Source organism: Cervus elaphus, chromosome 30, assembly GCF_910594005.1.
Source record: "Cervus elaphus chromosome 30, mCerEla1.1, whole genome shotgun sequence".
Classification (NCBI taxonomy): Eukaryota; Metazoa; Chordata; class Mammalia; order Artiodactyla; family Cervidae; genus Cervus; species Cervus elaphus.
This window is the reverse complement of record NC_057844.1, coordinates 18,808,004-18,833,175: the sequence shown is the minus strand read 5'-3', so window position 1 is coordinate 18,833,175 and position 25,172 is coordinate 18,808,004. Positions and strand designations below refer to the sequence as shown.

Below are 25,172 nucleotides of genomic sequence, written 5' to 3'. Positions count from 1 at the left end.
TTTAGTCAAACAACTTTGTGATATTTATATTCCATTGCACAGGTAGAGATTATACAAATTAGTAATACAAGTTATTCCTTAAATTCCAAACAGTTTCTAAAATATCATTACACCAGATGCCTAGAATATTAAAACATCGAGGTGGAAATCATACTCTAAATAGTTAAATATGACACTGAAAATACTACACATTTTAATTAGAGGAGAAAATTAAAATGTGTGCTAAAATGCTCTAACAAACTAAGTAGCAGGGCAACAGCTACAAGTAAGTCCCTGTGGTCCATTTTAAGTATGCATATATGTGATTAATAGAGAACCTCTCTTCTTGAAAATGCATAATTAAAACACAAAAATCTGGGTACATGGATTAATGAAATTTAAACACTTCCTAATACCTAAGCTCTATGATGAAATGTACTATTACCTATGACTTCATATAACTAATTCAAGATAAAAGACACCACACTTGGAAAGAAAAAAAGATTTTTAAAGATAATGGTTTTAATTGAGTTAATGAGATGAAAAAATCGTGAAGCCCTATGTGCTACTTACATGAAAGAAGATTTTTTAAAAAATAATCACTGCACAAAATACAAAGGGCGGGGTTATGCTGTGGTGTTAAATTCTCTCCATTATGTTTTTCTTGACTGTTCAAGAGCAAATTAAAGTTTCCACGGCAAATCTGTTCTCAAAATGCCGAATCGTAGCACAGACGCTGGCTTCACGTTTCTGAATACCTGTTTGAAAGGAAAAGTTGTTTAATTTTCTGGTTCTTCAGTAATAAATATTCATATTAATCTTCACAACTATTATTCAGACATATACAAATATTTTACTCTATCTATAGTCCATTAACTTCTATAGTTTGATTTAACATGGCAGAAGATAATTTCCGATCTTTTCTACACTAAGTATCTTTACAGAGGTTGATAACAATAACAATGCCATACATATAAATTTATGACCCCGAAGGTAACAGAAACATTCTATATCTTGATATGGCGGTGATCTGTTGAAATTCAGAACTACACACTAAAAAAGGGTGAATTTTATTATACGTAAAATTATGGCTTTAAAAAAATTATGAACCATGAAGTTCATTTCACAATGTAAGACATCAAGCCTCAGGTTTCAGCTAACTCATCATCAAAGTATCATCAAACAGTAGATCAGAATCATCAAAAGTGCTAACAAAAAGCCAGGAATGCATTTAACCAGGTGCCACAATTTCAAAGAAATCACATCATAGTGTATCTGCATGGCATGTCTTACTTTCTAAAGTTCTGTCACCTGTACTTTCATTTTATTTTTTCAATGATCTTGAAAAGAAATGAAATAATGTCATCACGTGAGAAAACAAAGGTTAAGCGATTCGGCAAATCGCTGTTATAACAAACAAACCTTAGTTATGTCAATGCTTCTAATTCTTCAGTCCAGTTCCTTTCTAACTAACCTGACTGTGGTTATCTTCAATGTGATCCAAAGGCACACTCTGCTTAGCCTGAGTACACGCCTGAGAGCTACCTTAGAGACTCTCTGGGTAAGCAGAACCCTTGCATAGTATGGCTGAACCAAAGTGGGAGGATGGAAATGTAGACAGGGTGACCATACGGAAAGTGAGCTAACAGCACATCTAGGAAATGAATTTCACATTCACCTATTCTCTACATCTGAAAAGGAGTAGATTTGGAATTAAGGTGATTCTTCAGTAATCTAGAAATATTATACAGTGTACAATACAGTTTTATTTCTTACTCATGGCCAATGTAATGGTAACAATGACAAGCTTACAACTAAATCTAATTTAACACAATGAAGTGAAACAAACTTTTCTGCCAACACTCTAACATTCAAAAGTATTACCTTTAATGGTTTCTCTGCGTTGCAGTTTGTACGTTTCCTTGTCATGGCACAGTCGATAAATATAAAAACCCAGGTGGTCAATGTTTTCAATGCGATCAGTGATGACCATGTGTTCATGAATCAGATATGACTGAGGCAAGTAGGTCCCAGCCTACATTTGGAAAAGAATTATATTACATGGATATCTCAAAACGTACATTGAACAGACAAAGAAAACAAACAAAATTTTTAGAGATTATATACAAAACAGAGATTGGCAAACTATCACCCACCATCTGTTTCTATAAAGTTTAACCGAGGACTTCTCTGATGGGCCAGTGGTTAAGAATCTGCCTGCCAATGCAGGGGACACAGTGCGATCCCTGCTCTGGGAAGATTCCATATGCCACAGGAAAACGAGGCCCAAGAGCCATAACTACTGAAGCCCAAGCACCCTAGAGTCCATGCTCCGCAACAAGAGAAACCACCACCACGAGAGGCCCACGCACCACAACTAGAGAAAGCCCGCACACGGCAACAAAGACCCAAGCACAGCCAAAAATAAATAAATAATTTTTAAGAAGTTTTATTGGAGTATAGTTGTGCCCATTTGTTTACATATTGTCTATGGCATCAAAATCGAATAGCTGCAACACAGACCTTATTTCTTAAAAGCCTACTATTTATTCTCTGACCCTTTAGGAAAAGTTAAATATGATATAATTAAGAAATCACATTTTAATTTCAATAAATAAAATATTACAAGAGACAAGGAAAAAAACCCAAACCACTAGTTTCAGTTACTTGTCATAAGATGCTTATTAGTTATACCGTCAGTAAGTGAAGTGAAGTGAAGTCACTCAGTCGTGTCTGACTCTTTGCGACCCCATGGACTGTAGCCTACAGGCTCCTCCGTCCATGTGATTTTCCAGGCAAGAATACTGGAGTGGGTTGCCATTTCCTTCTCCACCGTCAGTAAGATGGGCTCCTATAGGGCTAATTTCTCAATAAGGAATTCCAAGATCCTATAACAGCATCAATAAGAAGAAGTATCTGAAAGTTTTATACCTTTATGTTAATAAGTAACTCCAATAGGTTTTTGGGTGGCATGACAATGGAAGTGTTCAGAGGAATCACATAGCACTTATCCAGGTTAAGATCCAAATAGGCGGTGAGTTTCTGGGAAGAAAAAGATAATATTTTTGTTAGATTCATGTATAAATATTACAAATATATTTGTAATAATATTTGTAAACAGGCAGCAACTAGATTTTTAAGAACAATTTGTACCATTAAAATGGGTTGGCTTTAGAATGTGTCAGTCACTTGCATTTCAACAAATCAAGAATTTGGTAGGATAGGAATGGAAGTAATAAGGGGAGAGGAAATTCTGCTACTAGTTAGTATTTACATAGTGATCAGATAACAACAAACTATTAAAACTAACTCCAATAACCTATCATCTGATTAAGAGACTTAGTCCCTGCACTTATAAACCATCATGCCCTCCAAGGCATCCATCTATTGTATATAAAAATTAACTTCTCAAAAAAAAAAAAAAAAAAATTAACTTCTCTCTGATGCATCTAGAAAGTATTGGCTAGTTACTACCATCCACCAGAGAACTGGATGAAATTGACTGAAATAAGTCAATTAAATGACTCTGTTCTTATGGTTCAGATGAGAAACCATGATTCAGAAAGACTAACTCAACAGGATGGTTCTTAGGATTAAAATGAGTTACACCAAAACATATAAATATTTAGATTTCTAAAAGCAATTTAACAGCAGAGAAGGAATAGCATCTGGTGTGCATTAAGACAGACAAGGAAAGAGGGAGAAAAAGTAGGTTTCCTGAGGGTTAGCTTCAGACAAAGAGCCCATCAAATGTTGGAGTTTTTCTTGTAGGGCAGAAGGCCTTTTTTAAAATTTTCTTTTCAAACAGTAAACCATAAATAGAATAAGTTAGCCAATATTAAAACTACAAAAGCATCCATCAAGGGGCCTGCATTCTTTTTACACTTCAGGGCACCTGGCTCACCTTGTTAAAGTCATGAACAATATTGGCAGGGTCACTATCTGCAAACTCTGGGACAGGCACGCTGATGAATTCAACCTCGTCTTCCTCAAAGATCTTGATATTTTCCTCAATGGTCTGGTAGCGAGCGGCTGGGGCGTCTGCAGAAGGCTCATTTAAGATGACATCATCTTTGATGTACTTTATTCCACAGTAGTAGACGTCATCTGGCTATAGAGAGTTTAAACACTATTTCAGCAATGCAGTGGGAGACAGGTTTTTAAATGTAAGTATTACTTAAGCTGCCACCTTTATCTAAACAGCATTTTGCTTGCAAACTCCTACTTTTAGATGACAAGTCAGACAGTTTAATTACAGAGTTAACACATTCTTTAAGATCAGGTTTTGAAGCATTGTTAAAAAAACTGGTTCAGAAGGAAAAAAGCAGTTGATTTCTCCTTTACTTTTTGTATTTGATTAAAAATAGACTATAAAAGCAATTATCCATCTGGTGACAAGTAAATCTGAAGAAACATACACCTCTTCCTACCTGTAGACCTTAATTTTATAAAAGGAATATACTCAGAAACCAGGAATATTTTTCTTCAAGAATATACTTTTAATTTTGCTGTGATTCACTGATTAGATGATTTTTCTCTTATTAGCTAAAAAAGGGATGGTTTTTCTGTCATTTCTGCAGGCATACAGGTAGCTCTCATTTTTCCTTAAAATATATCACAATTAAGTGGAAAATATCAGATTATAGCCAATCATAAAGATTTTTTAAAGTAGCCATATATAATAAAGATTATGAGCATATAACAAAAAGATAGATCAACAAATATCTGTAGACACTGGAACTGCAACGACTTTTTATATCAAAAATATATTTCTTATAAAAAACTGCATTAAGATGACTTGTATTTCACTAAAGTCTATCACCATGCTATTATCTCAAACATACAGAAAATGAGAACAAAACTTATACATCCTCTATAGAATGTTTCATTATTTTAATAAAATCTATCTGTCAACAGTTTCTCCAAATTCTGGTATATTAAAAGAAATAAACCTATTAGATTATTGCCAGAGAAATAAGTCACAAAAGAGAGATCATAAATCTTAATAATTGTAATCAGAAGAAAAAAACTGCCTCAATCCACTGGAATTCCTATTCTATAACAAATTACAAACAACTTTCATCCTAAATTACATCAGCATTATTGCCAAAGTCCCAATTCTTAAGATAAACCAATGGCTGAGAAAGAGGCAGAGAGAAAAAAAAAAAAAAGAGGCAGAGAGAAATGCAACAAGTGTACCCTGGGCCCAGAAGCAAAAAGCTACTGTGGGAAAGCCCAAAATGTCGATCCAATAAATTATAGTTTATCAACATGACATCTGAGGCTGGTGTATTTATTCAATTGGCAACTGAAAAATCCTATAACTTAGTGATTAATTATGGTAGGAAAATTGAGGGTTAGTCAGTTTTGAAAAATCATCCAGCAATCTATATCCTTCAGTCAGCAACATTTCAAAACAATGTTATTCTGCTTTTAACGACTGTCTAATAGGCTCAGTGAACTTATGCTCAGGGAATTTTTGAACATAACCAGAAAACAGAACCACCACTCTGGCTAAAAGGCCACGGACAAAAAGCGCAGACTTAGAATGTTTGGGCCAATTTTCTAGTACAGGTGCAGGAAAGGCAGAAGTGTCCTTAGCATTTTCCCACTTACTTGAAGTGCAAAGTATTTGTACAGGTACGCTCCCCCTAGAATGACACCCGCGAGCATAAACGCCAGTCCAAAGCACATGCACCAACACCAAGCTCTTCTTTGGCCAACTGGAACCACTTCATCTGGGTCCTGAAATGTGAAAGACTGATGGTCAGTATCTTATCTCCAGTCAGAACCACAGAAATGTCAAGCCTGAAAGACACCTTAAGAATTATCACTTCCCACCTGCCACCCATACCTCTAGAGCAATCAATAACACACTCAACAATTTCTACTTTCTGTGCATTAATTTTTGTGGTTAAAATATCTTCTAATATTTAAAAATTCAGAAAAGGCTACAACCTTGTCATGCAAAATTATGGTGCTGAATCTTGTGTACTGGGCTTCCCCTACGGCTCAGTGGTAAAGAATCTGCCTGCCAATGCAGGAGATTCAGGTTAATCCTTGGGTCGAGAAGATCCCCTGGAAAAGGAAATGGCAACCCACTCCAGTATTCTTGCCTGGAAAATTTCATGGTCAGAGGAGCCTGGTGGGCTATAGTCCATGGGGTCACAAAGAGTCATACATGACTGAGCACACACACACATCTTATGTATTACAACTTCAGGGTATGTGAGGTTATTCACAAAATTATATGTCAGCCTGCTGCAGGTAGTTAATATTTCACACTAGGTACAAAGCCATTCCTAACCAAACACAAGAAAAATTAACAGGAAAACTGGGACAGACCAAATAATATTAAACAGATTCTTTAAGTAATCAGAATCTCAAAAGAAGTAGGACAAACATATTCAGAAATAATCCTATTAATGCACTGCTCTACCCTAAAGAATCCCAGTTTGTAACAAAGTTTTTCACTTTAAAGATAGAAGGAGTAGAAAATTGAGGAAAGACTCAGTAAGAAAAACTTAATGATTAAGAGACATACAACTAGTATGCAATTGTTAGAATTCTGATTCCGACCCATTCAAGGAGGTAATTTAGCCCTGAAACATCACCAAGGATCAGGATGTGCACAGCCCTTAGATACACTTGCCCTTCTAACTCTGTCCTTCCACCCTGCCATTTCAAAGTTACAGCTAATTTCTTATCTGTACCCAGGTTTATGTGCAAAGAGCTAACAAATAAATGAGATTAGCTGCTGGTGTTATATAACCAGTGACTCAAAAAACAGTACAGACAGCAAAAGAGAGGCTCCAATGGACTTGAAACCAACATAATAAAAGATGATCTAGTAAGTAGTATGTGTGTGCACCTCTCAAGTACTGTATGTAACTCTGACCTTTACTTGGAAAACTCATTATGGGATGGGTTAAAGGACAAAGTAGACTTGACCCCACAATTACATAGATAAGTAGGATATAACTTAAGAGTTAGGAATGAAAACTGTATGAACCATACTGGAGGGAATTCTCTGGTGGTCCAGTGATTGGGACTCCGAACGTTCAATGCCTTGGCCGGGGATCGATCCCTGCTTGGAGAAAAGGGATCCTGCAAGTCATGTGGCACAACTAAACCAAAACAAAACAACACAGCAAAACAAACACTGGATATAACTGAAGCAAGAGTTCAGATAGGAAAGAATGAAAACTAAAGTTACATTTTCAACTCTTAAGATGAGGAATCTTAACTTGATGTCACTTAGGAAAAGCCCAAGCCCAGATGTCCCAGCCAACCAAGAACAATTTAAGGCACCTGGGTTGGTTGAAGTTTAAACACTGTAGAAAAAATGTCTCTCAATCTAGGGATTAACTCAGATGCTGTGAGATCATCACACTTTGCTGGGGTAGGTGTACCTGTCAACAGACTGTATGTATACTTAGAGGACGACAAGTGCATTGCAAGGAATTAGAATGTACCAGAGAATAAACCTAAGGAATTTATCAGGTCAGGTAAGACATCCCATCTGTGAACAGAAAGTTACCAGAATTCCATGGAGTCATCAGGTATTATGAATCCCGAATACCAAAGAACATATAGTGTTTGCTTAAGCCCTTGTCTGACACAAATATCTAAGAAGACAGGAAACAGTTCCAAGGATAATTAATTTTAGGGTGGAGGCAGGGTGGGCAGATGAAAATGACAGATGGAAACAGTAACTTCTAAACATTTGGTATCAGCTGCTGAGACCGTCAGATGTGTGTATAACACCCCCGTTTCAGCAGGCCCTCTTCAGCAGCAGCACTTCAAGCAGCAGCCAGAGAGCATGGGGAGACCCTTGGAAACGAATATGCAGTCCCAACTGGTAACTGGATGACAAGTTTCCAGGTCTTTTGCTCTCTCATTTTTAACGGGTCAACAAGCAATATTTTCAAGACTAAATTATAAATGCCTACTATGGGCCAAGTGCTATGGGTATATAGCCACGGCCAAGAAAGAGAGCATTCAGGTCAGCCTGGAAAATCAATCTACAAAAAAGAACATAAATATGATACAAGCTCTAACAGGAGAAGGTAGAGAACACAGGAGGACTGATTTGGGAAAGACTTCCCAGGGGAGAAAATACTGGAGTGGAATGAAGGACAAATACTCATTAACTGTGCAGAAAGTGGAGTTAAAGGGCGTCTTTTGTAGGGCAAAGAATGAATAACCAGAACGCGTTACTTCCCCAGTCACCTGGGGTATGGCTAGAGTGCCCAATATGGTGGCAACTGGTGCAGAGAGGAGAACAGAGGAGTTACTGGGGCGGGTCACAAAGGTACTTTATGTAACATGCTATCTCTTATTCATTCAAAAACCACATTTCAGGGCTACGGCAATAAAAATTTAAATTTCTCAAAAGAATCTAACTTATACAATCATTTATTGCATAAAAGAATCTTCAGGTCTTCAAAGTCTAACTAATCTCTTGTTTTCTCTAAATTCCTACAAGGTTAGTATGGTAGCTCCAAGCCAACCTTGGCAATGGCACTCAATAAATAACTGATGAGTGGATAAAATTTAAAAGCTTTAAAACTTGGTTATTTTTTAATGACCCCCAAAGTTACATCAACAGCCAGCATGGTAATGAAAGTTGGGGGCAACGTAAGAATTTATTAACCCACAAGAGACTGTGGCTCTTTAGCAAAGAAATAGTAGCCCTAAGTACTTAGCCCAGTTCAACATTAAGGGCCTGTTATTTGCAACGTACTGTGCTACATCCTGTGGGAAATTCAAATGTGATTAAGATATGGCTGAGGCCTTAAGCAATTTACAGTCAAAATTAACAATATGCATGACAGTTAAATGATGTTCCTTTATTACAGTCTTAGTCAGTCATGGAGAAGGGATGAAAGTATATCCAAGATAGAAAACTTTTTAACCTAAGTGATTAAAAAATGTATTTTTAGTAACTAAATTTTAAAACTTGAAAAAGCTCAGAGGAAAAAAAAGCCACATATAAGATTAAAGAAAAGACCCATGACCATCTCAAAATATGTAGAAAATGCATTTGATAAACTCTCACTCCCATTCATAATAAAATCTCTTTTCAAACTAGAACAGTTGAAATTCATTAACATGAAAAAGGTTAATGATCAAAAATCTGTCCCAAGCCTCACATGTAACGATTAAGCTTCAGAGTTAAACCATAACCTTTCAAGTCAGGAATATGAGGATGCTCACTAGAACTGATTCTTTGTTTCTGTTTGAACACTGTACTAGAGATCCTACATAGTTCAAAAATGACAGAACATGAACAGAAAAGAAGATTAGAAAAAAGAATACAAAAAAAAGAAAAAAGAATACAAAGCTGTCATTACGTTAAGTGATATAACTGTCTATGCAGAAAATCTGAGAAAGCCACATTATTCAAACTAATTAGAGTTCAGCAAAATTGCTGAAGATCAGTAATGAAAAATCAACAGGTCAAAGATTTATACATAAATAGTCATAGCATCATTATTCATAATAGCCCCAAACCAGAAACAACGTAACTATCCACTAACTGATGCATGGATAAATAAAGTGTGGTTTAATCACAGTGAATCTCAAAAACATTGGAGTGAAAAAATTCCAAATCAAAAGACTAGCTATGAAAAGGAAAAACTACAATGACAGAAAGCAGCTTAGTGGCTGTCAGGGTGAAAGGAAGATAGAAGAGCCACAGGGAAATTTTTTAGGGTGATGGAAATGTTTCATATCATGAGTGGTGGTGGATATGACTTTATACAATGACCATAATTTCAATCAAATTATATACTTAAAACAAGTGTATTTTACTGTCTGTAAAGGTTTTTTTTCTTGGTGTTTTTTTTTTTTTTTTGGCTGCTCTGGGTGTTCGTTGCTGTGCGTGGGCTTTCTCTAGTATTGGGGCAGGGGCTTCTCACTGCGGTGGTTCCTCCTGCTGCAGGCTTAGCAGTCGTGGTGCACAGGCTTAGTTACCCCTTGGCATGAGGAATCTTCCCAGACCAGGGACTGAATCCGTGTCCACCACACTGGCCGGCAGACTCCCAGCAACTAGATCACCAAGCAAGTCCTACTGCCTGTAATGCTTATTTCAATATGGGGAGTGAGAGAAAAAAACATCAACTGAGTTCCTATACACTTGGCAATAAAAGAAAGTCTACCACCACCAGTGCTGGAGAAAGTGTGGAACAATGCGAATTGAGAACTTTCGCACAGCTAAAGACAGGAGCTGGTACAAATGTTTTGAATGACAATCTGGCAGGATCTAATACAAATAAAGGTATGTGTATATCTTACAAGCCAGTAATTCCATTCCTGGCACTATAACCCTAGATAAACACTTTTGTACACAGAAAGAGGCTCAAAAACGGTAACTGCAGAATGGTCATTAAGAAGAAAATTGGAAATAACTTAAATGTCCATCAAGTAAAGAATAAAGTATTATAGGTTCATACAATTAAAGTCTAAATGAAACCAACTAGCACTGCTGACTTTGAGATTAATCTTAGAAACAGAATTCTGAACCAAAAAAAGTCAAGTTGGATTAAAAAATGACACCACATATTTAACATTTAAAAAACATAAATGGCACTCTAAACTCTTTTTTTCTTTTTGGTATGTTTGGATTATTTCATAATTAACCATCACAGTAAGAAAAAGGAAAACCACTCATGAACAAGAACATCTTCACTGAGATCTATAACTTTACTTGGCCTAATTTAAAGAAGTAACAGACATTTCCTCCCCTGGTACTGCAATAAAACTGGTGCACCTTAAATTATGCTGATAAGGTAAGAGAACTCCCACAGGTGCTATACAATTATCATCTCATTAATCTTCCTAAAACCTCAAGTTTTTTATCCCAGTTTATAAATGAAGATGCTGAAGCACACACTGGCCCATAATCACCCTTGTCACCCTTCACAGTAGGAACAGAAAGAAACTGCTTCAAAAGCATTATCACTCCGACACTACTAATCTCTGGTTCAAATGAATCTTATCACCGTATTATAAAGTAAAATTATTTAACCAGTTATATCTTAAGCAAAATGAAGGATAAATTCAGTTCTGATACTTCAATTAGTTAAGAATTAGGTCACCTCAATGAATTCCCTAAGAGGCTTTACTAAATGTGCTTCAGTTATAAACTGAACTCAGACAAGATGCAAGGGTTTTCGTATAATTTTTATTCTGTTCCACACTAACAGCTCACTTCACGAGCCTTCTTTGCACAATGAATGAGGAGACATTTTTTCAAAGCTCCCAGAAATATTACTTTGCATTATTAGAGCAAATGCAACAGGGCTGTAAGAACCAGAATTACCAAAGAGGAAAATACCTCTCAGAGTTAAAAATCGTATTACAAAAAAGAAAAAGAACGTGATGGTGTAAAAACACTTTAATGTAAATACTGAAATACAGGGGAAAAAATACAATTTATTCATCTCAGAGCAGCGTCAGATTTAGTTTATTTCAAAATATGTACTTTTTAACACATTCAGTAATATGGATAAATATGGGGATGCACAGGTTGGCTGCCCATGGGTGTGCTGTTTAGCCTATATACTGTTTTACAAAATATAGAATTAGCTGCCAACATTTAAAAAAATCTAATAATTCAAATTTTCATAAATAAACTTCTCATCTATGTTCTCATTTTCTCAACTTCTCCCTCATCATTTTTCTTCCTGCTGCTAAGTCGCTTCAGTCGTGTCCAACTCTGTGCGACCCCATAGACGGCAGCCCACCAGGCTCCCCCGTCCGTGAGATTCTCCAGGCAAGAACACTGGAGTGGGTTGCCGTTTCCTTCTCCAATGCAGGAAAGTGAAAAGTGAGAGTGAAGTCGCTCAGTCGTATTTTTCTTCCTAGTGAAGGCCAAATATACTAAGTTCTTTTCTACAAAGTCACTTAATTTTGAACTTCAATCTTCACTTCCATACCTATGATTAGGTATGTATGATTCCTTCTGAGTATCTAATTTTAAACCACTTCTCCACATAAAAGGATTTAGAGTTCTGGGTTTTAGAGACTAGATTAATATGGTGAATAAAGCATCTTAATCCTTTAAATGACGGAACAGATATTCTTTTGCAAAGAATAAATCCAAGCATGAATGGCATAAGCAAAAACAGTGACAGAGAGGAGCCAGGTATCGGCTAAGCTCAGAGAAAGCTATGGTCCAAGAACTGTGGGCATCAAAGATGTTCGAGATGACGCCCAGTTCTCAGGACAAGAACAATGAGAATGACGGACAGCCACTCCCGGTATAATACCCTCGGAATGAGGTTCTGGAAAGGGTAAATTATAGAAACAGAAAACTGGAACAAACTACAAAGTGATATGATCACACAACTGCATATATTGGTCAAAATTAACAGAACTGTATAAAGTTCGAGGGGCTGAAACTTTCAGTATATAATACTCCAATAAATCTGAATTCCTCTCCTTTCCCAGCTTATGAGGAGCAAGGAGAGGATTTTTTCCTAAGACCCCATTAAATGAAAGATTGAAGGCAGGAGGAAAAGGGGATGGCAAAGGATGAGATGGTTGGATGGCATCACTGACTCGATGGACATGAGTTTGAGCAAACTCCAGGAGTTGGTGATGGACAGGGAAGCCTGACGTGCTACAGTCCATGGGGTCACAAAGAGTCGGACACAACTGAGCGACTGAACACAAAGTACTGAAAAAGCCAATTAAAAAAGACATTACTAGAGAGGAAAAGAAAATGACTTCCTACTCCAATAAGAAATAAAAATAAAAGCCTTGATCATCACTTAAGATCTATTTTAAAATACTTCCAAAATAATTTCCTAACTAGACTCTTCAAACCACTGAAGTAACACAGGCAATTGCTCCATCTGATTACTATCATGTAGAATAGCAGTGTCACTCATTTACCACTGGTACTTGTTCTAGTCACCTGGCTTCTACATTAGCTTTCTTTCCCATCATGGAAGCATCAAAAAGACACGATCCAGCAAGCTGTTCACCATTAACAGCATTAACTGGTTACCAAATATATTCTGCTATATGTAAAACACAAAAATCTATGGCTAAGAAGCTAAAAAATCTATAAAGCCACCAAACATCTGTTTGCAGTTTCTCTTGCTCATTTAAATAAGTAAAACTGAATTTTATCTTCTTATTTGACTTTTCAAGTAAGTAAGACTGCTACTATCTCAACCATGTGAGAAAGTCCACATGAGAAATCTTGTGTATTAGATGCAAAAAGGGAGCAGTTTTCCAAGTGATTGGCATTATATGGATAATATGGTTATTGCATTATCTTACACTTGAGTAGGGAGAGATTTTTCACAATAGAAACTAATCTAAAAGTATAATGTCTACAAAACCAATTTCTCTTTAACATCCTTTATTTGTTAACAAATCCTATGACACAAACAGCAAAACAGGAATTAAAATATTAACAATTTAAATCCACTGCATAACAATTTAACTACTGTGAGAGATAAAAAATCTGAACCAAATTATTGGCTTTATGTAAACTTAGCACAGGCCGAGGTTAAACAAAAAAATAGGCCAGAGCTATAAAAAAGAAAAAGATCAGGCTGTAAATGCTTTTAGTGCTGGATTCTCACTTAATCACTTTTTACATCATCAGGAGCAAGCAGAGTATCTGGTACATAGCAGAATATTCATATAGGAATACCTTAAAATCTTCTATTCTTTTATCTACTTATTTTAAAAGATGACCATTTCTATGTAGTGTTTATTGCATTTACACTGAAGAGAAGTGTAATATTTCATCAGGTTTTCAAATTCATATGAGTGAGATATAAAGGTAGTGGGTAGTCAAAAGAAAAACCTAGAGCACTAACAGACAGATGTTTGTAAACAACACTATAATATACACATGACATTTACTGTGAGTAACAGTCTTTACGAGGGATAGACAGACTGGTCACGACAGATTTCTTCTGCTACTGACTGAGTCATGAGTTCATACTGTTCTTAATGAGAGTATCAACCATCTTCCAAAAATTTTCAAGTATGATAGGAATGCTCTACTCCATAATTCATCATAGAATTATGTGTCAAGATTAGAGGGGGGAAAGCAAACCTGTTCTGGACTCATTTTTTTATAAATCTTCGATTTTAACGTCATTCAACAAGATAATTATACATTTGTATTCAACTATGAGTCATTCCATTTAAAATGCAGAATTTTTGACAAGAAAACTCCAAGTATAGTCTTTTAAAAGCATAAAATAATTCGAAGGTGGAAAGCTATATCTTCCGTCCAAGTTCAGAAATTTGGAAGTTATACAAAATGACTATTAGAAAAAATAATTCCAGTTCCTGAGATCACAGATATTTGTATCTGTATAGTGAACATGTAAAACGTGCTTTGAACCTATGCCTAGCACCAAATACATGTACAGTATAAACATTCAGCAGTCATTTGATTTCGCTCCCTTATCCTACTACTCACCTCACTCTTGGATCCAGGAGGGTTGTTCTTTGGTGAAAACAGATACAGATAGCTCTTAGAAAGAAATGATCCTCTATGCAAGAGCCGTGAGAGGTCATTTAGTCCAATACGTCATTTTACAGATAAATATCCAACCAGAAATGATCTGAGTTTCTACAGCTTTTCCCCATCATAATAGGTTTACTCAAATTGAGTCACACTCATAGGAAGCACAATGTGTTAACTGTTACAACAGTAGTGTTGTTGTTATTAATGTGTTGACAAAGTTAATAGAATTTTTCTCTATTATTCATCGAATTAACACAAAGTATAGTAACAAAAAGTACTTAAATCATATGCACATGAAGGAAGAACAATGAAGGAAAATAACTCAGGCTCACTAGGATATAAACATTTCAAAGATGAAAAAGGCAAGATGTTATTACAAAAATGAAGCTAGTAAAGTCAGAGAAATAAAGTCACAAAGCAAAAATCATGAGGTTGGCAGTGAGGGAGCTGTGTCTAAAATTACTCATGAAAAGACAATTTTGGAATATTAAAAAAGGAGACAAGTCAATGCCTCTCTATAGGTTATCCTGTCAGACCTTAAACTGATGCTAATAAAAATGAACATGGTTTCCTATTATTATCTACTGTTCCTATTGTTATCTATTATTATCATTAAAAGTCCATTTTCAATGTTAAATAAAACGATCTAGTAAGTCTTAAAGCTATGAAGACAGCTGAGTTGGAAGTCCTGTTATTGATTTCCAGTTAAACAGTCATCTTTACTTCCTCCTGAAAGCTCGACAGAGTGATTGTAAAGGGATCAACAAATAAACCGTAAGCCAGAAAATGGAAACGACAGAAGATAAAGTATGTCAATAGAAATTTTAAAAGCTGAAAGCATAAGGAAAAAAATCTCAAGCTTCTTGAGGGAAAGTAAAACAAAAGTGGTCATATTCAAAGAACCAGGAATCAGAATGGCATCAGACTAGAAGACGGAGCAATGCCATTAAAATGCTGAAAGGAAATTACAGCTAACCTAGAATTTTATGCCCAGATAAATTATCAATTACATGTGAAAACAGAGTAAAGATTCTCAGACAGGTTAAAAAAAAAATTCATCTCAAATGCTGTTTCTTGGATTTATAAAACTGAAGAGCCAACGGAGGATGGAGGAAAAGGCAGAAAAACTCGAGGATAATAATTACTCTCAGGACATCTGTGCAGCCACATACCTAGAGTACAACCATCTGGGTGGAAAGGCTGAAGAATGACAAGTGAAATATCACCACGAAAAACTGAAAACTCGGTAAATTATCTGGTAAGTCTGTAGATATGAAAGTTTATTATCTGAAAGTTTGTCAGAGACACTGAGGATGAACTAGCAATACACAGAAAATTAAGTAACCCTCTCTGACTCAAGAAGCCAATTATCAAATTCAGGGAAAATAAAAATGGCTTTGTACAAGAAAGGAAGTAGAAAAAGTTATACTACATTACTCTGATGTAACTTTCATGTCAATTACAATAAAAGCATGGGCCAGAAATTTAACCAGACATTACTATAACTACACCAGAAGAGACTATGTATATACTACATAAACAAATAGAAAAGGCTAAATAGTCACTTCCCATTTTAGGAAGCCAGGAGGTAATATCTAAAATTGCAAAAAACACAAATGAAAACAAAAACCATGAAATAGCAAGTATTTAGAAGTTCTCCAAATGTGCTCTAGGGACAGACACCACAATGTCAGGGGGGTCCATAATGTCAAAACCAATTTCGTAATAAAAGTAAGACTTCCCCCCCATTCTCACTCTCTGGACAGTGTGCAGTGGAGTTTCCCAGAAGCTGAATGTGTGACACACACAGAAGCTAACTGGAGAATTCAGCTGTCTTCTATAAAGCCATCAGTAAAGGGTAAAAATTTAAAACGACGTTGCTCTTACTGTTCTTAAAATCTGTTGGTTATATGGAAATTTTTATTTATAAATGTTATTTTTGCTAACATAGGTTTTGTATTATTTTAAATCAATAAATATTGTTTTAATTTTGAATACAGTAAATATCAATATATACAACCAATATAAATCAAAAGCTCTTTGGGACCCTCAACAATTTTTAACAGTACAAAGGGGTCCTGAGACCAAAAAGTTTGAGAACCATTAATGTACAAAGTGGGTTCCCAAAAAAGGTGCGTTCTTCAGAGATAGGGCAGGACAGTTATTTGCATTTTAAAACTAAGTATTACTTTGGTTAAACCCCCAATTAAATTTATAAAATTTTATCAACATTCTATTCTGTAATAAGAAATACTTCTATACAAAAATGGACACAGCTACTGAATGCTAAGGATTTTTATGTTGCAGGAATGACTCTTTGGCAGAATATCTAGGGGGAGCAGGGTGTTACTTATCAACAATACTGTAATTTAACTGACATGTGAGGTAGGGATAAGCAATAATAGTAACACAAGAAGTAACATTCCAACAAAAGAATGATGAGGGGGTAAAAATGGGACTTTTAACAGATGGGGACTGGGGAAAAGTGCTAACATTTACTGAGTTTCTATGTACCAGGGACTGTTAATTCTACCACAAGAACACTATTTAAGGTCAGTGCCATTATTCTATTTTACAAGTGAGGGAACTGGGGCTTGGGAGGTTGTGGGACTTGCCCAAGTTACCAGATCCAGGTAATAATATTAATCTTTGCCAGTAGGCTCTGACACTATCTGAAAACAGTGTTGAGTTTGAGGTATTAATCTATAAAAAACAGTACAAAATGAGTAACTGCCCTGCTTCATTAATTTTCTACTTCTACCTGTGTATTGCTATGGCTGAGAGGGTATAGAGTCTGCCTGCAATGCAGGAGACACAGGAGCCTCAGGTTCGATCCCCTAGAGGAAGGAGCAAAGGGCAACCCACTCCAGTACTCTTGCCTGGAAAACCCCACAGACAGAGGAGCCTGGCGGGCTACAGTCCATGGGGTCGCAAAGAGCTGGGCATGACTGAGCACACAGCCACATCCACCCTGAAGTCTACTTCCAGAAATCTCTAAGATGCAGCAGTGCCAAATAAATGGAGAAGGAAATGGCAACCCACTCCAGTGTTCTTGCCTGGAGAATCCCAGGGACGGCGGAGCCTGGTGGGCTGCCGTCTATGGGGTCGCACAGAGTCGGACACGACTGAGGCGACTTAGCAGCAGCAGTGCCAAATAAAAGTTTGAATCATTAAAAAAAAAATCTGTAGTAGCAATAATAGCATCTACTGAGTCATACGCTGTTCCAGGTATTGTGATACACTTTTTACAAATTATCTCATTCCCTAGTTAGCTGATGCAGAAAGACACAGAGAGTTGGAGTAACTTACCCGAAGTATCGCAGTAGATGGTAGAGACAGAATCTAAAACTGCATAGTCTGAGTTCTCAATAAGTAGACAGTGTGGCTCCCCAAACGATACCCTTTTTTCGATTGTGAGGGAACTGGAGCAAATGGGGGAAATTGATTATTTCTCCCCAAACATCTAAAAATATATATTTTTAAAAAATCATTCTTGGCTCATGGGTTATACAAAAACAGGCAGTAGGCCATAATCTGCCAGTTCTGCTCTCCACTGTAAAGGAGACTGTAAAACGGTGGCCTGTGTCAGTCACCCGTGTTTCTGCATGAAATTCTTGTATGAATTAGTTGTTAATATTTAAAAATCAAGTTTTAAATGAAACTGCTTCCAGCTTGCCTTTAAAACCTGGAGGATCAAGCAACATTGGATCCTTCACTTTTTAAATGAAAATGAAGAATATTCTAAGTTGCTTAATATGCAAAAAAAAAGAAAAAAGAAAAAAGCTTAGCTTCACTAAAATATCTACTCGAGCCCAAGAGCATTAAGTTTGCCATCTCTGCTTAACATTCCTAATTTTTGCTCGAGCTAAAACTGATGGGATTGGGAAACTCTTCCTAGCATGAAAGCAAGGTAAAATAAACTGAAGAGAAAGCTAGAAGATGAAAAATGAAAAAAACTGCCATAGTATATACAGCAGAAATGAAATACTAGAGAGGCTGGCTGAAAAAATAATGAATTTTAAGAAATGAAGACTAGGTTCCCTAGTGGCGTAGTGGTGAGGATTCCAGGCTTTCTCTCATGGCCGGTGCTCAAATCCTGGTCGGGAAAGTGAGATCCCACAAAAGCCACACAGAGTCCTCCCACCCCCACCCCCAAAAAAACTGCAGACCTAGATGGACTGACCCTTTAAAGTCATTTTTCCCAGCATAAAGATGATTCCTCTTCTGGATGTTGCAGTAAGTGACTTAATAATGCAACTTACCTTTTAGGTTTTTATATTACAAAATTTTAAACATCATAATCATAATTAAAGCAGAGAAAACAATCCAAGATTAACTTTGGCATTAAAAGTTAAAAACATTCAAACATACAAAACTTCGTTAAACCTTCTTTTTTAAAATATGAAATTCAACTATGCCAAAAAAGGTTTATGCAAATATTTCAGAATCTTAAAAGTACTAAATACCTCACACCCACTTAGTATCAATTTCCCAAATAAACTCCCTATATATTTAATTTGAAAATGTTTAGGATTTATAAACTGTGCAAATTTAATTTCAACATTAATTTATCTTCTGACAAATATATCTTAGCTCGAGCTCATATAATTACTGCTAGAAATTTATCAATGTTAATATTATCATTTATCAATGATAAATATTGATACATATTAAATGAAAAATTAGACTATCCCTCTATCATAAAAACAAGAGTAATTTTTTCATTTTTTGGAAATTCTTCTGCATAAGTCTATGTTCATTTTACTTGTTTTTCCCCGAGATGACAGAATTATAGAAATACTTCATTAAGTTATTAAGTTCTTTTTTTCCCAATGATCAATTCAAGAGTTCAAAAAAACTTCAGTTGTTTACAAACAATTTTGCTCAATTGTTGGTAACATAAAATAGGATTATTTAAAGCTACTAAGTATATGTATCATAAACACTGCTTAAAAGGGAAAATCACAATTGAATTATTTTTAATGATATTCTTAGGGTCATATCTATAACAAAATTTCTAATCTTCAACTTTCAGTTGTCTACCCTGTAAAATTTTCATTGTTAAGCCGTGCAAAGTAAATAGGAAAGACAGGAAATAACTCTTTACACATAAGCTTCTTGAAAACATAACTCCAGTGTTATTGCTTTCTATAGCATTTTGACAAAAACCACCACATTCAGAAATTCAGCACTGTCAAATCCTTTATTTTTAACAGGCAGTAGCTATGGCCTGAAAAAGTCCTTTGATGGCAGAGTCCTTAACTCCTTCAGTCGAAGCTCTAATAAAAAGTGACAAGTTTACCAAAAAGTTTAAGAGGATGGATTCACTGATGTCATTTTGAAAAGACACAAATTTTTTTTCTGGCTCTCCCTCTGCTGACACTGTGATAAACAAAAGAGTTCAAGAAGTTTTATTTATGCCATGAATTCAGAAAGCATTTTCCTTTTGGTGGAAAAAAAAAAAATGCCTTTTAAATAGACATCCCAGGTATTTAAGTTAGAGTATGAAAGAACAAATAAGAAATAAAATGTCCCACCTTACATCAAGCTCTAGCAATACATATTGAAAACTTTTAAAGTTAAATTCTAAGTCAATTTAAATAGGCCTTACCATGTGTTCCGAGAGATGTTTCTGGTTAAAGTAATACTTCTATTCACCTAAATCTCTAACATGGCTGAGCTGAATTCCAAAATGTCTTACAGGTTTATGATTTTGCCAAGGATAATATACTCGGTTCTATCTAGTCCAAAGATGATTATGTTTAAGGTGACACTGGGAAGACCCCAAAAAGGGTCTTGGGGCAGTTTCCAGCTGCACAACGTACACTTTTTCCACCCTCTGGAGCAGCAGCCGCCCAATGAGGCCTGTGTACACACAAGATCCTGCCAAGGTCACTTGGTATGCATAGGGGCAATTAATTTATCTCCCAGCAGTAAATCCTCACTTCAGATATCAATACCCTCACGAAGAACTAAAATGCAGTGACTGTAAAGTTTTTGCTGGCCAATGTTTTACTGACACTAAATTATACAACGGGGTAATGATACGCACTTTTGTTAAAGGGAACCAAGCTCCCCATCCCTTCTCTAAAGACCAAAACATTTTAGTATATGGCATCAGATTTTATGTTCCTCCTCCCCTCTACCTCTCCCCGAACAAAAAATAAAATGAACACCAACATCACCAAAAAGCTAAATGACCAGTCCTGTTTTATGCAGAGAGAAATGCCAGAAAGTGAAAAGAATTAGGAGGGAGATAGCCGTTTTGTGATGGGTGGACTCAGAACTTACTGGGTTAGTAGTCCTTCACTTAGGCTTCCATCCTGCCCTTTCTTTCCCCTCCACAAGCATTTCACTTTTCCTTTTAAGGATGTCTACAACTACAATGCACTGCAGAGAAGAGGCAACATTATTTATCAGCAAAACAATTTACAGGGTTATCTACGAAGAAAACTTGAGCTTCTTCGAGGCCTGATACTGGGAAAGGCATTTCATAATCAGGCATGACAAGAGGAGTTATTGACAGCTACTGTTCTACAATGAGGTAACCCAAAATGAAAATTTAGCTTATTACATAATACCTCTAAGCCATCTCCTTTCTCCGTGACCCACAGCTACTTAATAAGAGGAAGGCATGTAACAAGCTGAACAAGGGGAGGAAAAAAAGGAACAGTCTAGTTAGGGTGAGAGGGGAACTATTATTTTTCACAGCTAAAACAATCTGACTCCTGCCAAATATAATTATGTAATTCTTGCCATTTTCATAGAATTTTAAAACTGGAAGAGTCCTCTATAGACCATCTGGTCCTACCCTGTCATCTTACACATAAAGAACTCGTAAAAAAAAAAAACAAACTTAAACCCAAGATCAAGCAGTTGTGTACTGACAAAACTGGGACTTCTGACTCAGGACATTAAGTATTTTCTTTGATATTTACACGTATATAACAAACAATGTTTCAAAGTTCAAAGTAAAAACACAGAAGTTCATGAATGAATTGCTGCCTCTCACATAAAACATTCATAATTTCAAATTCACCTCTATTACATAAAACCTAGGGGGAAATGTAGAGAAAGAATAATAAACAGCAAGCTAGTTGAGACAATACAATCCACAGACGTGGCTGCTGGGATTAATAGCCACTGAAAAGACAAATCTGAAAGACGGGACAATGCAACAGCTTCCAGAGAAAAGAGTTAAAGAAATAACAAAAGACAGGAGCAGTGTAAAAGTACTGGAATGTGAGTTACATAAGCCAGCCGATTGGAGGGATCAGAATTCTTTACTGCAGAAGGTCTGAAGACTGCATTTTTAAACCAGAATCCCAGGTGATACCAGGTGATCCTTAAGGGTACAACTGGAGAAACAATGGCCTTCAGGACACCGTGGTCTGGGGGAGTTAAAGATACTCAAAATTCTTATTCAGGAGTTTTTGCTAACTAGCTAAACCGGATCCTCTTGACCAACCAGGCAAGGAAATGCCCGAGGCAAACACAGGAAGACAGATTCTGTGCAGAATTCGGAGTCAGACTCAGCGGTCGGAGTCAGACTCAGCGGTCACGGTACAGTCACCAGAGGAGTCAAAGAACATTATGTAACCACCGTCCGAGCTCTAAGAGACCGTCTGCAAATGCCTGTTACTAAGCAAGCTTTGCATTTACTGTTAAGTGACTGACGGGTTATGATTCTCCTAACATACAGCAATATTCTGTCACTCACTTAATAGGTCTTCGAGTTCACAGCTCGAAAAAGAATTAGTCATTTTGTATCTGCCAGTTCATCCATGACTGCTGTGTGGTTATAAAGGAAGACAGGCCCTCACAGCTTAGTTCTAGCATTTTTCTTTGGATATGGGGATCTGAGAAAACAGCTAGGAATGGTTACTTTTTTTTTTCTTTTACTGCTGCTATGACCACAATATTTGAATATGGTGAAATTGTGAGAAATTCTGAGAATCTGAAAACACAGTCATCATTTCAGAACTGACAATAAATGTCCAAAATCAGATTTACAGCTGCCCAGCAAATTATTTCTGATTTTTGTCCAGCGTTTCAAATCTCCTTCACAACAGGAACTGGGAAAAGCTATCTGAAGTGACATCATCGGATCCTTTCTTCCTCTCTTTTTTAATGAGAGGAATTGTATTTGTTCATAGGATTTTTAAAAAGATATGTAATAGGATTAAAATCTACCTAATCTCTATATATGTATTTCAGTCTGTTATGACAGGGTACTTGACTATCAATCTAATTTAGGTACAATGAATGTTAGACAAATACAGAGCTCAGATAATAATTTACGGCTGGAATTATCCTCTGTGGATTCCAAACATTTTCTCTAAAACCTAGACTTTGCAATGGATTCAGGCAAACAAATACCAATACCAAAACGCTTAATCCTTTTAGGGAATCTGTCCACTTCCTATTTCAAGGCAAGACAGTCATTTAAAAATCAACTCCTGACATTTGTGTTTTTAACTAGAACATTTCCAAAAACCCAGTATAGGCACGTGCAGATTAACACTGTATTTTCACACATTTTTCACACTGCGTTTCCCAGTAGTAGTAATATATTAAAAAACAGTGTTTATACCTGCACAAGTTACTGGGTTTTTCAGAGTTAAAACTAAGTTTATCCTACTTACAGCAGGTCTTCAAAAATGCTAACAAAAAAATTAAAAGTTACAGAACATAAATAATTCTACAACTAATTTCTACAGGATTAAATATTTGCAGCCTGAAGATCTGGTAGAAAGGTTGTGAACCTTTCCTGTTTATTCAACTTCTGAGACAATTACAATCACATCCTAAATGAGTATTACTGTGGCACGATAATAGTTCTTCTCCGGATTTTTGCTTAGGGCTAAAAGGGGGATTTTGTAAAATAAAGAAGAGTTTTTGAAGGGACGGTGGACAATTTTAAAAGGGATGAAGGACAATTTTGAAAGAGACGCAGGACAAGTTTGTTTAGTTTCACTTAGCTTAAGGGGTTCTCGTAAAGTTGCTGATATAATTTAAAAGTGAACTGTCGGTTTTACACTAACATCCAGATAGTAATTAGTAACCTTTACCAGGAATATTTCAGTTATAAAGTGAACAGCCAGAACCTACTCTGAGCAGACCATCACCTTGCCTTCTCCCCTCGCCCGCTCCCTCCCTCTCCAGACCCCACGGCGAAGTTCACCTACCGCTACCAAAGGGCCGCGAAGAAAGAGAAGGTTAAAGGGAAAAAAACGCTTTTAAAATTAAGAGGCTTACAGGAGCCGGACTTAGTCCCAGTGCAGTTCAGCCTGGAAACGAAAGTAAGGAAGCAACTGCGGTTTAGGCTTGTGATGATGTCAGCCATCTTAGGGACATTATTTATACTGGGAGGACGTGCCAAACTCTTGTTGTTGTTTTGTCGTTTTGCATGTCGCTGCCGGTCTCCAGGCGGAACGAACCCCGGCCCGGCCCCACACACATTCCTCGACTGCACCCAGCACCGTGCACTCGGCCCCTTTCTCCAACCCTCCTCCCCCGGAGCCCCCCAAGCCCCCGATCCCGCGCCGGGCACCGCTTTCTGCACACGCACTTTCTTACAAAGAAGCTGCGCCGGACAAGAACGGGGAGCAGCCCGAGAGAAGGGAGCGCTCGGCCCTCTCGGGGACCCCCGTCCCGCGCGCACCCCGCGCAGCCCTGGGCGCACAGCCGCCCTGGCCTGGCGCAGCTCTCCCGGGGCCCCAGCCGGCCCACTTCCCCGAGCCCCGGCCCTCGGACCTTGCAGTCCACGGCAACGGCGTCCGGAGGGATGATGAGCGCCTCCTCGCCGCTCTTTGCCTCGTCCTTCTTGGCCTCCTTCTGGGCCAGAGCCGAATTGAACGTCACCTTCACCATGGCGCGGCCTGGGGCGCCCTCGGAGGGCGGCGGCGGCGGCGGGCTCGGGGCGCAGGCTGCGGGCTCCTGGCGGCGGCGGCAGCCTCCTCGGCCGGGCTCCGAGCACGGCTAAGCGGTGGCGGAGGTGGACCGGCAGCTGCGCGGTGGCCGAGGCGGCGACTGCGGCACCAGTCCTGCAGCCTCGCAGCTCGGGGGCGAGGGCGGAGACGGCTCTCTCCCCAACGGGGGCGGGCCGATCGAGGTGGGCGGGGCCAGGGGCGGGGCCGGAGGCCATATGGGCGGGGTCCCGCAGTCTGACCCCCGCAAGTGACCAACCGATAGCGGGGGGTCGGCGACCCCTGCCCTCATCCCGAGTCTGAGGAGGGGATCGGGCAGGGAAGGAAAGGCGTGGGGGAGGGGAGGTGCTTTTGGGCGAGGGCCTGGATTTTGCAGTTCCGATTTCGCTTCCAACCCTGTTTACCTCCGTGCACAGGATTGCAGCTTTTTAGCAAAATCAGGTGAACTTTCCTGGGTCCGCCCTAACTGTGCGTTGACCTCTGGCAGAACCAGGTCGACCCTTCCCTGCCTGTTGCCCCCACCGTGAACCTAAAGGCTGTGGACTCTGGGGGCCTCCATACCTCCACTGTCTAACTTTATTATGGATCCGACTCAGTGGAACACAAAAGTTCAGTGCTCTCTGTCCTTATGATCTCACTTCTTTATCTTCCCCGGACCCCACCCAAGGGCGTTACCTGACTCACACTTGCCTTGTTTTCTGCCCCCCTCCCCGCCCTCGCAAGGTCCCAGGCTGCCCTGCCTAGTCCCAGAGCAATTC

At 37.9% G+C, this 25,172-nt stretch overlaps 1 protein-coding gene and 1 long non-coding RNA gene across 2 annotated transcripts; both read right to left on the bottom strand.

Moving 5' to 3' along the window:
- Positions 1–24,570, bottom strand: ITM2B (integral membrane protein 2B). Its single transcript, XM_043891643.1, has 6 exons — positions 24,242–24,570; positions 5,596–5,724; positions 3,884–4,090; positions 2,911–3,021; positions 1,864–2,014; positions 1–737 (listed from the first exon to the last, which is right to left on the bottom strand). Exons 1-6 carry the CDS (start codon positions 24,356–24,358, stop codon positions 652–654), a joined length of 801 nt encoding a protein of 266 aa, XP_043747578.1. The 5' UTR covers positions 24,359–24,570; the 3' UTR covers positions 1–651.
- LOC122686529 lies at positions 19,675–23,949 on the bottom strand. Its single transcript, XR_006338806.1, has 2 exons — positions 20,777–23,949; positions 19,675–19,867 (listed from the first exon to the last, which is right to left on the bottom strand). It is a non-coding gene; the product is annotated as an uncharacterized LOC122686529 (long non-coding RNA).
- Positions 24,571–25,172: the final 602 nt, after the last annotated feature.

Coding starts and splice junctions, on each gene's coding strand:
- ITM2B (XM_043891643.1), bottom strand. CDS start 24,358: ATGGTGAAGGTGACGTTCAATTCGGCTCTGGCCCAGAAGGAGGCCAAG. Junction 4,091..5,595: donor ACAAATACTTTGCACTTCAA/GTAAGTGGGAAA, acceptor AACTCTCTATAG/CCAGATGACGTCTACTACTG. Junction 2,015..2,910: donor AGTTACTTATTAACATAAAG/GTATAAAACTTT, acceptor TTCCAAATGTAG/GCTGGGACCTACTTGCCTCA.